Source organism: Stegodyphus dumicola, chromosome 5 (assembly GCF_044657685.1).
Source record: "Stegodyphus dumicola isolate Sdum_Otavi_A_Nest chromosome 5, ASM4465768v1".
Taxonomy (NCBI): domain Eukaryota; kingdom Metazoa; phylum Arthropoda; class Arachnida; order Araneae; family Eresidae; genus Stegodyphus; species Stegodyphus dumicola.
Genome location: NC_140772.1, coordinates 125,758,903 through 125,773,530, shown reverse-complemented (window position 1 = coordinate 125,773,530; position 14,628 = coordinate 125,758,903). Strand labels below are relative to the sequence as shown.

General features: G+C 34.6%; 1 protein-coding gene across 2 annotated transcripts in view; it reads right to left on the bottom strand.

Moving 5' to 3' along the window:
- Positions 1–14,628, bottom strand: part of PICK1 (protein interacting with PRKCA 1) — a 113,666-nt gene that overhangs the window by 12,816 nt on the left and 86,222 nt on the right. For both annotated transcript variants that reach the window (XM_085817032.1, XM_085817031.1), the window contains one exon: positions 11,767–11,861. In XM_085817032.1, the coding sequence (XP_085673158.1) occupies positions 11,767–11,861 (95 nt within the window). The remainder of the gene's footprint in view (positions 1–11,766; positions 11,862–14,628) is intronic.

Here is a 14,628-nt window from a genome sequence, read left to right as displayed (position 1 = left end):
AATAGTCACTACGACATTGTCCATTGCTTAAAAATCATAGAAAAGGCATGGGGTGAGCTCTCAAGGCGCACCTTGAACTCAAAATGGAGGAAACTCTGGGCAGCTGTGGTTGCAGAACGAGACTTTGGGGGTTTCAAAATCCCTACTGAAGAAGAAGCTGTGAATGATCCTGTTCCATTGGAGGAGATTATTTCTCTGTCAAAGTCTTTGGGGCTTGTTGTCGATGAGGCTGATATTGACAAACTACTCGACGGGCACAAGGAGGAGCTCAACACTGACGACTTGAAGGCATTGGAGGCGATGCAAATCAGCGATCTTCAAGAGGAACATCATTCGAGGGTTGAGGAGGAGGTGGAGGTGGTACTGACATCTACGGAAATACGGGAAGCCATCGGTTGGTTTGAAAACTTAAACAGTTTTATTGAAAAAAAGCACCCAGAAAAAATGCGTGCAGCTCGTGCAATGGACAACGTGAATGACATTTGTATGAGTCATTTTCGAAACATTTTGAGGAGTCGACAGAAACAGGCTTCTTTAGATAGATATTTTTTGAAGAGAAGTGCCCCAGAAAGTGAAGAAGCGAGTGTTTCTAGTAAGAAAACTAGAAAGGAAAGTGAAGATGATGATGTATCACCTCAAATTTAAGTTCAGTTAGTTAAAAAAAAAAAAAAAAAAAAAAAAAAAAAATTACAAAAGATAAAAATTATAAAAAAAAAATTTATTTTAAGTTTTTTACTGTGTCTAAGTTTTATAAACGCTGTGCGTAATTTATCAGTGTTGTAATAAAAACTATCCCTCGCTGACTGTACAGTACTTTACGGTAAGTGAAATTAATTTTTCTTTTTATTTTTTTATTTATTTATAAGGTTATTTTAATTTATAAATGTGGTATAAATGTTTATTGTGTGTATGTGGTACTTAATATACTATTTTGTGACTAATTATTATTACGTATAATCGATTTTGGTGTTTATGTATGGGGCATTGCACGAATTAATTAAATTACATAAGATTACATTGTTCATTATACGATCCCGGTTCAGGAAGGGATTAAGATCGTATCGCGAGGTACCACTGTATTTCCTTAATTTTTAACTCCTACCTATAGACCATTAACAGCTAATATTTCTTACTTTTATGTATTTTATATCAGTAGATTCATACATATATAATACATATATATTCAGAAAAATTGAGAGTTCAATATTTGGAAAACTTTCCTGTAAAAGAAAAAAATTTACTTCGCACAGCAACTAAACTTTTCTCCAAAATTTATAATTTGGGACAAAACTTCGGCTTAATACAAAACACTGAAAATTTCTGCGGACATCCAATATCAGGAATGATCTAAAATCCAGGCATTAAAGCCCCCAACAACCTTTTTTTTTCCTTCATGCTTTACGTATATGCATTTGATCCCCCCCCCAATACACTGCTGGCCACCGTAAATGCAACAACCTTAAGGAAGCATGCAAATAACATTAAATTTACAAAATGCATTAGCGGAGGTGAGATATGCAAATGATTAGAATTTCAGTGCAGACGCACATCACATGCGCCTGTGGCGCCACTTCAAAGCGCTATTTAAGGCTTGGAGTTTTTGACAATTTCAAGTTTGGCAATTGTGTTTTTCTTGTGGTTTTTTTCAAAAAAACTATCAATTATGCCTCATAGTAAACAGTGATCATCGTTTGATCAAGTATCCAAGTTCGACAGAGGAAGGATAGTGGCATACCGAGAGTGTGAATTATCTTTCAGGGAAATCGGTAGTCGTGCTGGACGAAACCAAACAACTGTAATTCGGATATGTGACCGATGGATGCAGGAGGGTAAGACGGACCGACGTGTTCGATCGCATCCACCTCAGTGCACCACTTCACGTGAGGACAGGAACATTGTGCGTATGGCAGTGACATATCGCTCAGTCACATCACAAACCATAGCACAGCACATTCAGTCGGTAACACATCATCCAGTGTCTGCATGTACTATTCAACTCCATTTACAGCAGAGTGGTCTGTCTGCAAGACGTCCATTGCTTCGTCTACCCTTGACGCAGAACCACAGACTTCTTCGCAGCCAATGTGCGATGAAAGAAGGATGTGGATGGTAGAATGAAATGAAATTCTCTTTACTGACGAGTCACGCTTCTGTCTGCAATACCACGATGGTCGGATTCAAGTCTGGAAACACCGTGGAGAGAGGATGCTGAACAGCTGTGTTATGCACCGCCACAACTGATCCTGCACCAGGTATTATGGTATGAGGTGATATTGGATATCACTCTTGCACTTCTCTAGTACGCATTGCCAGTATTTTAAACAGCATGCCCTACATCTCTGAGGTGTTGGAGCAGTTGTCCTTCCTTACCGTCAGGGCTTGCCCACAGCCATATTTCAACAGGATAATGCGTGGCCACATGTGGTACGCATTGTCCAAGGGTTCTTCATCAGTCGCCAGATTGAATTGCTTCCTTGGCCGGCTCGCTCTCCGGATCTTTCACCAATAGAAAACATGTGGTCCATGATTGCTGAACGATTGACCCAAGCTGCCACACCAGATCAACTTTGGCAACGTGTGGAAGCTGCTTAGTCTGCTGTACCCCAAGAACACATCCAGTCTCTTTGAATCAATGCCGAGGCGTGTGGCAGCGGTGATCTTCAACAATGGTGGCTACTCTGGCTACTGATTCTGTAAGGAACCACACTTCACAGAAGTCTATAAATTTAATCATTTGATACTTGGTTAACATGTTATCTACTAAATAAATTTTGTTGTGATATCTTGTCTTTCCTGTTGCTGCAATTAGGGTGGCCAGCAGTGTAAAACATGCGGAGAGTCCCTATTCTTAATTTCACTTCGGCACTAAATAAAATACCTTGTTATTACAGAAAAATATCATTTTAGCATAAATATGTGTGATCACTAATGTGGATCCGTAGCTGCATATCTACTTGCCATACATCTCAAACTGAAACATTCTACACAGAAACATCATTGATTTTACATCTACAAACATTTTACATCTCCGGCTTCCAACCTGGTGAATCATTATTTATTATATTTTGCTTTCATCAGTGCATGCTCATCAACACATGACAACTTGAGTAACTCATGCATTAATGCCTAAACATTTTTTTTATATTAGTAATTGAATAACAAAGAGTAAGGTAAACTTTTATGTTGACATTACACTTGGTGATGATTACAGATGTAAGTTAAATGTGCTAAGAAATGTTGACAACACTAAAAATAGATTTTGTTAACGATACTCATAGCCCAAAATATTACATTTAGGGCTTACATATTTGAATTAAGAGTAACTGATTTGTTATGCATGTAAACCCAGAACCAATGCCAGAGCTTGTATGGCCGCAATGGGAGCAGAATTTAGGACCAAGACGAAAATCCAAAGACAAAATCTTTAGAATTTAAAGAAGCACCGTGCAACAAAACTGAGAGATGACAAAATATTTAGAATTTATGGAAAGCACTGGGACCCAAAATGTAGAGACGGCAAAAACCTAGAACTTAGGGAAGGGCTTGGGAGCAGAATTTAGGTCCTATAGAGACTGCATCAAGTTATCTAGCACCAGCCCTCGAATAAACCTTATTTATTCAAGACTCGGATAAGCCTTAAGCATTTGCAAAGAAATAGATGTAAGTATAATAAATAACAAAAGTAATACAATTCAGACTTGTCTTAGTGCACGATAGAAGCAAGACAAAATTTAGTAGAACAACTTGTCTTTCATTGCCAATCTCATACATAGCCAATAATGTATAGCAGATGTTTTGGCCTCCTCGGTGATTTGTAGCCAGAGGGCACACCGCACAAAGAGTTGGTTGCATTATAGAACCTAAAGGGAGCAGTCACGCCAAAAATGTTGGGCGTATTACTGCTAATTAATATAACTGCATTGTATCTGCCAGGTGGTAGAAAACAAGTATGATGTATCAATTTACATACCAGGTGGCAGAATATGTGTATCATGTACATTGGAGGCATAACGCTTGTAAACATGCCAGGTGGCATACAACTTTTAAATAAATGTACAGTAAAATATCTTTGTGTAATAGATCAAGGAACACGCATCAACAACCTTCTGATCATTTGGATATGTACATTTTTTATGGCGAACCCAGACGTGATTAATGGAGATGAAGAATGGACGAAGAAAAGTAGTGAGTTCATAACTGAAAAGCTGAGATTTAATGTGAAGGAATTCAAGGTACGCCCTTTTTCATTTTTCCATTTTTAATAGAATTGTTGAATACACAAAGTTCTTGATTATTATAGTTGATAGAATTTAATGGTAAAATGGAGGCTATAAATAAGGCAAAGAAGTTGCATACTAAACACAACTTAGCCTTTACTTAAGAGCGTTTCCTTAGTTACTTTAGCGTAACTTAGGTGACGCGTAGCTTAACTACGAAGTTGATGAGTGAAATAGAACCTGCATTGTTAAAAAAGGACGAATCCTCAGATGAAAAACTAATAGAATTACTCGAAATGTTACTTGAAAAATCACAGTTGTTAAAACAATATGATTCTGAGATTGAAAAACTTATAGTTACAGAACAGGCATTAGAAACAGAAGTAATTTCTGCGCAAGAATGTCAGGAAAGAATTATAAGTTTTAAATGTAAAATTCAGGAACAATTAAGAAAAAATGTGTGTAAAGTTGAATCTAGAAATTCTAGTGAGGAAATAGTATCTCCAAAGTTGAAAACTTGTGAAGTTAATACTTTAAAATTGCCAAAATTAATGATTACAAAATATTATGGTGATCCTTGGCTTGAATTTTGGAAACAGTTTTGTAATTCCATTCACCAAAACGAAATTAAACAAACAGAAAAATTAGTCGCAACAGAAAGCACTTTTGGTTTTGTAATTCAAGGCAAGGATGAAGGATCAAATTGTAAGGAGGCAAGAGTTAATCATATAACCATTGTAAATGGTGTGGTGTGGTGGTGTATTTAATTACGGCAAAGCACACTAGGGCTATCTGCCAAAGGGGAGGGATGCCTTTCGTGGAGGACTTTCTAAGGGAAACTGGCTCGTATACACGTTACACATGGGGAAAACCACGAAAACACCCATGCAGCCAGCCCGTTCGCGGGATTCGAACCTCGGACCGAACTACCAGTGTTCAGCGGTAAAGTCGCTGAACACTGGTAGTTCGGTCCGAGGTTCGAATCCCGCGAACGGGCTGGCTGCATGGGTGTTTTCGTGGTTTTCCCCATGTGTAACGTGTATACGAGCCAGTTTCCCTTAGAAAGTCCTCCATTGTAAATGAGGACTTAGATTATGAAAGAGTTAAAAAATTATGGGAATTAGAAGCAATTGGTATAAGTTCAGATAAAGAAATATTTCGATCAGATAAAGAAATAAAGAAATTCAGAAAATAAAGATCAGAAAAAAAAAAAAAAAAAAAAGATAAATAAGTCATTTGAACAAAATACAGCCTACTAGAATAAAAGGTATGAGACTCGATTATTGTGGAAAGAGGGTGTTGAAGGTTTAACTAATAATTACAAAATTGCAAAAGTGTTTACTATTTTTAAATAATAAGTGTAAGAAAAATAGAGAGCTGTATTTAAAATATAATGACATAATTAATGAACACTTGAGAGATGGTATAGTGGAACCGGTAGATACGTATTTAAATGGTAATTTGAAAACGGGGTATTACATGGCTCATCATGCAGTAGTGCGCAAGCAGAAGGATTCTACAAAGGTTCGAATAGTTTTTGACGCTTCTTCGAAAAGTACGGAAAATTTATCACTTAACGATTATTTGGAAAGCAGACCTAATTTAAATTCCGACTTGCTAAAGATTATCAGCAAAGTTCAGGGTACATTCAATCACGTATTGTGCTGACATTCAGCGTGCATTTTTAGAGGTAACGAAAATAGGGATTTTTTAAAGTTTTTGTGGATAAATGAAGGAGGGTCAAATCTCGATCACAGTAATCGCAACTTACAGGTTCTCCAACACAATCGAGACCCTTTCAGGGTCAAGTGCTCACCTTATTTATTAACAGCTACAATAAAACTGCATTTTAAAAAGTATGAAGATGCCTACGAGGAGGCATGCAGTATGTTAAAAGAGCTTTACGTAGATGACTTAATTTTCTGGGACAGTTAATGTAGCAAGGGCCTTACATTTAAGCAAGGACATGATTTTCATTCTTAGCGAGGCCAGTATGAATTTACGTAGATGGGTTTCAAACTCACCTGAGCTGAAGGAACTATGGAAACTTAATGAAGTTGACTGTCATGAGACATCTGAAGACTCTTTGATACCGTTGAAAGTTTTAGGCCTTATCTAGGACAATGTCAATGATAATTTTAAAATAGATGTATCTCAGTTTGAGAAGATACAAAATTTTAAAATAACTAAACACATCATTTTAGCAGCATGTGGCATGCTGTTTGATTCCTTAGGAATTTTGAATCCATTTACTGTTCGAATTAAACTGTTAATGCAAACTATGTGGAAAAAGAATATTCAATGGGACGAAAGTGTTCCCCTTGATACAGAATTCATATTTCAGGAATGGTTAAAAGAAGTTGAAAAAATAAAGTTTTTCGAAATTCCCAGACAGTACTTCAGTGATATGTGTTGGAAGTTTATAGAAGTTCACATATTTTCTGATGCCAGTCCCAGGTGTTATGGTGCTGTAGCATATTTTAGATTTGAGAAGAAAAATAAATGTAAAATAAGTTTCATAATGTCGAAATCCCGTTTAGCTCCATTAAAAAGGGTAACACTCCCTAGGCTTGAACTTTTGGGAACATTAATTTCTGCAAGATTAGGTTCGTATTTGCAATCGATATTTCCGCAGTTGGATAAGGGAAATACATTTAAATACATTTTACTGGACTGATTCTCAAATTTGCATTCACTGGATCAAGGGATATGCCAATGAGTGAAAACAATTTGTTAGAAATCGTGTGTAGAAATCAAGGAGAAAACAAATTTAAACAACTGGTACTTTTGCAGTGGGAGGACCAACCCTGCTGATAAACTTACGAGGGGGGTGAATGCTGAAGCTCTAATTAATGATAGTGATCGGTTTTTCTGGGCCACCTTGGCTTTCAGAAGTAGATATTCGACATCACATAACCGAAATGAATACCGAAGCTGACTTGCAAAACGTTTTTGAAGAACGAAAATGTGTTACTTTGAAAACACTTGTGGAATCTAAAGAAACGTTACTAAATCTTGATTTGTTAGGAAATTTAAACAAAGTTATCGGAATAATGGCATATGTTCTGCACTTCGTGAACAATTATAAATCTGCTCGTGAAAAGAAATCTGGTGTGCTTAACACCTATGAGTTAAGGAAGTCTTCAGAATTTATTATAAGAAATGTTCAACTTAATGAATTTTCAGAAGAAATAAAGGCTTTAAAGACAGGACAACTGATTAAAACTAAAAGCAAAATCATTTCACTTAATCCATTTCTAGATGAGAATGAAATTTTAAGAGCAGGAGTAGATTAAGAAACGCAGAAATTTCCAAAGAAAGTAAACATCCCGTTATATTGCCAAATAATAATCACGTTTCAAAATTAATAATACAGCATTATCACGAAAAACATTTACTCGGAGGGTTGCACTTAATGTTATCTGCAATACGACAGAAATACTGGATAATAAGTGAAAAGAATGAAATTTAAAAATGCATAAAATGTTGCAGAGTTCGAGCAGCAACATCTACTCAATTAATGGGAGAACTACCTGCAAGTAGAGCCTCTTCAAAGGTTGGCGTTGATTATGCTGGCCCATTTGCTGTGAAAATTCAAAGGAGAAGAGGTATAAGACCAATTAAATGTTATGCCTGTATTTTCATTTGTTTAGCTACAAAGGCTATCCATTTAGATTGTTAGCGACTTATCAAGTGAAGCATTCCTAGCTGCTCTAAAACGATTTGCTTCAAGGAGAGGAAAAACCCAAGAAATAAGAAGTGATTGTAGAGCTAATTTTATAGGTTCAAATAAAATCCTCAAGGAAGCAGTTTCTTCTGTCCAGTCAAAATCAGAAGTTCAAAGGTGGTTATCAAACGAAAACATAAGGTGGATATTCAACCCGCCGGCTTCTCCACATCGTGGTGGCATATGGGAGGCAGCTGTTAGATCTATGAAGCTGCATCTAAAGAAATGTGATGAAACTCAAATTTTGACTTGAAGAGTTTCTAACTCTAATTGCACAAATTGAAGCATGTTTAAATTTGAAACCAATAACACTGGTCTCCAGTGATCCCAATGATTTGACAGTTCTAACACCTGGACGCTTTATTATAGGGACTCCTTTAACAGCTGTTCCGGAACAAGTATACAAGTAACCAAAATACAAGTATCTCCATTGCAGAGATGGCAACTAATACAGCAGATGTTCCAAGGGTTTTGGAAGCAGTGGTCTAAAGAGTGCCTGTGCCAACTACAGCAGCGCAGCAAACGGAGACAGTTTAGCAGAAATATTAGTCTAAATGACTTGGTTCTCATTAAAGAAGATAACATGCCTTTGCTACGTTGGAAACTCGGGCGAGTAATAGAAGTGTTTCCTGGAAGAGACAATAATGTCCGAGTGGTAAGACTAAAAACTGTGCACAGGGACATATAACGTCCTGTTACCAAACTGTGTCTTTTACCAGTTGAAGAACATTAACTTTTAACTGCCTGGTTTATAGTGAATATGTTTTATTGTTATTTACATTGCTTATTGTAGTAATATTCTTTATTTGTTTGCTTTAGTTTAACCCTTATAGTTAACTTTTCAATACAATAAGCTAGAAGATTGGTAAGTGCAATACGTAAATTTGTACTTTTGAAGATTTTTGTATGTTTCCAGTTTCTATATTTTTCATTTACTTGTTTGCATATCTGAAGACAGCAATTCATCGGAGGGGAAGATGTTTTGGCCTCCTCGGTGATCACAGTGATTTGTAGCCAGAGGGCACACCGCACAAAGAGTTAGTTGCATTATAGGACCTAAAGGGAGCGATCACGCCAAAAATGTCAGGCATATTACCGCTAATTAATATAATTGCATCGTATCTGCCAGGTGGCAGAAAACTAGTATGATGTATCAATTTATATGCCAGGTGGCAGAATGTGTGTATCATGTACATGCCAGGAGACATAACGCTTGTAAACATGCCAGGTGGCATATGGCTTGTAAATAAATGTACAGTAAAATATCTTGGTATAATAGATCAAGGAACACGTCGTATCAATAACCTTCTGATCATTTGCATACATACAGCGGATGCTATTAAGCTAGGCTAAAATAATACTTTACTAAATTTCAAGGAATTTCAGTTAATATAGCAGACTGCACTGTTCTTTAACCTTCTGATTTGATCTAGCTTATTATTTTTTGCAAGCAATTATTATTATAACAAATTTATGAAAATTAAAGTCCGAACATTAGATTACGTCAAAAAGAGTTTCTAATTCTGAAGCTGCAACAGAATCTACAAAGTGAAAGTATGTTTTGATGTCCATTAAACAAAAAGTAGAATTGCTGCAAAAAAATGAATAAAGGTATATTAGTCTCAAAATTATGCGAAAAGTATAGCACAAGAAAGTATATGACACAAGAAAACAGAAAAAGGAACTTTTTGAATTTTTTATGGATTCCGACCTCCCCACTCACAATGAATAACAGAAAAATTATTCGTTATGCTAAAAGTGATGACCATGACAAAGTGATGATTGAATGAGTCAGACAGTGTTGCAGCAAGGGCGTGTCATTCGCAGGTATAATGTTAATGGCTCAAGCCAAAATATTTCATAAAGAAATGAACTTAAAAACTGAGTGCACATATTCAATAGGTTGGTTAATGAAATTTAAAAGTCGCCATGGTATAAAGCAATTAAAAATTTCAGGTGAAAAAGCTTCAGCTGATATTGAAACTAACTATTTGCAGATGAATTCATTGAACTCATTAATAGTGAAAAGTTATCTCCAGAACAAATTTACAACTCTGGTGAAACTGTCTTTTCTGCCAATATGTACCACGAAATATCTTGGCAAACTCTACAGAAAAGGTTCCAAATGGTGTCACATTCTAAAGCGTGCCTAACAATTTAGCATATGCAAATGCTGCAGGAACGCACAAGTGTAAACTTTTCATTATTGGAAAAAATGCATGACTCCAAGATTTAAAGAAGTAAAGATTTTCCCTCTCATATATCATGCAAATAAAACAGCATGGTGACACAAGCGTTAATGAATGATTGGTTTGAAAATAATTTCATATGAGGCTTAACAACACTGGAATTCGGTTGGTTTACCTGATGATGAAAAAATTGTCCTGGCTGTAGACAACTGTTTGGCTCATACTTCATTTAAAAGTTTTAATGAGAGATAATGTATCTGTATTATTCTTTCCTCCAAATTGCATGTCAATCATTCAGCCTATGGATATCGGAATAGTGTGCACGCTGAAATGCAAATGTAAAGTAGCATTTTAAAATGCATGTTAAATTTCTTGAATAATGGCAAGACTATTCAAGAATTTTTATAATATTTTAGCATAAAATATACTATAAGAAATGCTTAGCATAATTTAAGGCTAGCTACCATATTTCATGGTGAGAATGATGAAGATAATAGCTGTAAATTAAAAGGTTTGCTGATATCACAATCAAAGGTGAAATTTTCCAATAAAGGATTCTGTAAAGAAATGTGGAGAAGAGGCAGTAAAAGGCTTTGGTTTGTTGGTTTATGTGATGACTACTGCAAAGCCTCAAGAGTTATTTGCCTAAGGGATGCCTTTGTGGAGTACTTTCTAACAGAAACTGGCTCGTATACACATTGCACACAGGGAAAATCACGAAAATGCATATTTAGCCAGCCTGTTTGTGGAATTCAAACCTTGAATCCCACAAACAGTGTTCAGTTTAAACTACCAGTGTTCAGTGAATTGACCGCTCGGCTGCTGGTGAGCCTGGTAGTAAATGAAGATGTTATAACAGAAGTTTTTCATTGCAATGATAATGCCCCAATCATCAATCAATTAACGGACAGCGAAATCTGTAGTATGGTTCTAGATCTAGATACTGTTAATAATAGCAAAGAAAGTGACAGACAAGTTATTGAAAACAGAAAAATGTCAATTGGCGAGTTAGTTGGAATTCTCGACACAGCAATTACAGGTCTTGAACAATGGAACTTTGTAATTGAACAAGAAATTATGTCTGTCTATAGAATTAAAGAGAAAGCATCAGCACACCGAAAAGGAAAGCAACAGCAACTTGAACACTTACATCGAAAAAAATGTAAGTGTTCAAGTTGCTGTTGCTTTAAATGTAAGTGTTCAAGTTGCTGTAATTTAAAATCGCCAAAGTTCTGAGTCTAGATCTTTGACTGTATATTGGAAAAATATAGTTAAATGAATCAATGAATACAGCAAAGAATAAAATTATGTTATATTAATAATTAAATTAAGAGTAAATTACTTATATACTGATTCTACAATTATCAGCAATTTAACAGATAATATTCAATATAATGCACAATTTAAATATCTAATTAAGATCCATCAGTTCTTAACGAATACATAAATAACAATATTTTACATATATAAAAACAAGATTTAATTCAACTTAGGATTGAATAAAGAGGATTTGATTAAACTTTTTTTGTCAAAAAGTATTAGAAACTATAGAGAGAGTTTTTTTTTTTTAAATTCAGAATGGAATGCAGTGAACAAAGGCGAAATCTTTATGATTAATAGAAATAAGTTTTACCATGTTTTTGATCAAGAAGTTCCAATTTGACTAGAACATCAGACCGCAGTTTTGAAAATCTTGCACGAGCATCTTGCCTGCACCTTAAAATTAATCTGAAAACACCAATATTCTACTAAAGAAATTTCACACATTTAAAGACTGAAGCATTTCAACAATGACTCAACTAACAGGCATCCAAATATGAAAATAAATTATTTAAATTTAATAAAAATGCTAAATTAAATGCAAAAAGCAAATTAAAAAATTACAAAAATTCGGAAATAATTGCAAAATCTGGAGCACTATTTATTTGACATTAGTTTTGAATCTTGCGCATATACAGAAAGTTAATCAGAATCATAAAATTATTATAGTTCAAGCACAAATAGAGAATGAATGAAAGGAAAAAAGTTATTATAATCATTAGAGATAAATTTGTAATATAAGATCAAAGCAATTCAATGATTAATTTAAAAGTCAAACAACAAAAATCAGCGGTATATAGTAACTAAAAAATGAATAGCCTCAGAACATTGATATTTTGTATATGGGACTGCAATAACATGTAGTTGTGCATCTATCTTTTTGGTTGAAATTGGCTGCACCAAAAGTATATAAATATATATACGTATACCCCCTCTGTTACTTGGCTTGGTGAGCTAGGTATTTTTTATTCTTATAAGGTGGTAAATTGTGCATTTTTTCTTTAAAAACGATTGAATTATGCTGTTTTTATATTCACATTAAGGTTTCTATTCCTTTAGTTAATCTGTATGCAATATTTGTAGATTTATCATCAATTTAAAAGTTGTTTAAGTGGTGCTAAGCCTGACGATGCCAAAATTTGTTTACATTTGCAACTTTTAATAGAATAGTAAAATAAGTCAGTTTGTGCACCACTTTCAGTGTCTTTTTGCTAAGTGGGATCAAAAGTAAATTTTCAATTTTGTGCATCGAAAAAATCTGTATTCCTATCTGCTCACCCAGTTGCTTGTTTTTTGGTAATGTGATGATCACGCATGTGCAGTTTAGGTGAACAGTGTGCAATGCCTCTCTCGCGTGGAAAAACAACCCAAATGTATGCCAGCATAATGATAAACGTGGTTTTATTTCTATTTTTGTGTTAACTATGTATTTTATTCGTGTGTTAATAAAGTGTTTGTGCTGTTAAACGTCTGTTACATACAATGCCCACATTACGCTCGGGTCTACATTAAGCAGGACATATATATATATCCAGAAGCCACACAGAAGTAATGCATGACAGTGGTGTCAGCAAAGGAGGATATAAGTGATTCTTCGAAGTTCACAAGTAAATGCGTAATGAGTCTACAGATAGTTAAGAAATACTTTGTTCAACTTATTTTGTTGTAAAGTGAAATTCAAATTTACCAAAAATGGCTGAAGAGCTAACAAAATGTAAAAAAAAATGGAAAGATATCCATTCAGCCATTACCAAAGTAATAAGTTCTATTGAATCCTTAATTGTAACCGGTAACATTGAAGACCTAAAAGAAGCATTGGAAATTTTAAAAGCCATTTCTTTGAAAGTGTTAGATGAAAAAATTAAAACTTTAACTGATGTTAATGACATTGAAACTGAAATCGAAAGTGTCTTGGAATACGACGAAAAGATTGAAAAGGAGTTTTAGAGGCACAAAATTATTGAAAGAAAAAAGAAATAGCAATAATTCACTAGTTTCTAATGGTTCTTCTAATGACAGTAATAATTTATCTATTTCTGGTGTCAATAAAAGTTCTGATTACAATGTTAAATTGCCAAAAATTATGATTGATAAATTTTATGGGAACACTGAAGTGTGGCAGACATTTTACAACACTTCTGACATGGCAATAAATCAAAACGGAAAACTATCCAAAGTCGATAAATGTAATTACTTGCTTAGACAGTTAGGCGGTGCAGCTTTAAAAAGGATATTCGTGCTTTGAGAGAATTATATGACACATGTAACATACAAGTAAGGTCGGTAAATTCGATAGGAATCAAAACTGAATCATACAGAAGTTTACTGTATCCTTTATTAATTCCTCAGGATAAAACTCTTGATTTTGCTCGTCAGAAAGCAGATGAAGAAAATTTTAATGTCGAAGATCTCATAAAATTTCTAAAATGGGAAATAAAAAATTTGCGAATGAACTGCATTAAATTTATCTTATTCCAAGAGTAATTTCTCTTAATGTAATTTCTCTTGAAAAGCATTCTTGATCCAATGACAAACGAAACAATTTCCACACTTGTAATTAATTTAACGCTAACTCGTTTGGCGCTGAGTATTCCCGTAATGTAAGCAAAATTGCAGCTATTCGAACTTTTCCTTGCTTATTTTGTGGAAGCAAAAATCGTGTTTCGGAAAAATGAGTTATGTCCCTGGAAGAAAGGAAAAAGAGTTTAAAAAATTGTAATCAGTGCTTTCTTTGTTTCGAAAGGAACTGTAGAACAAAAAATTGCCATTCTTAATCAAAATGCTTAAAATGTAATTCTAAGTATCATAATATATTTTTGCATGAAGATAAGGAAAAGGTTGCTAAGGAAGAAATTGAAGAATAATTCTAATGCCCTAACAGCAAACTCCTCTCATTAACCTACCTTTAGTGATGTGTTCTGAAAATAATAAATTTATGTCACCTATTTTTATAACCTGTGCAATGGTGGATAAGTTATGTAATGATTTACTTGTCGTTAAGGGCTTTTAATGAGTTAATTGGAGATGATAAATGAAAGTTTAATTTTGAATGCAAAAATGTAAACATTAGTAAAGATAGTTTGGTTGAAATGCCTTTTTATGAAACTGAAAATTTTGACAAAATACTTAACCATGATAGGGAAAACCTAATTAATGAAGAGTGTAATAAATCCAG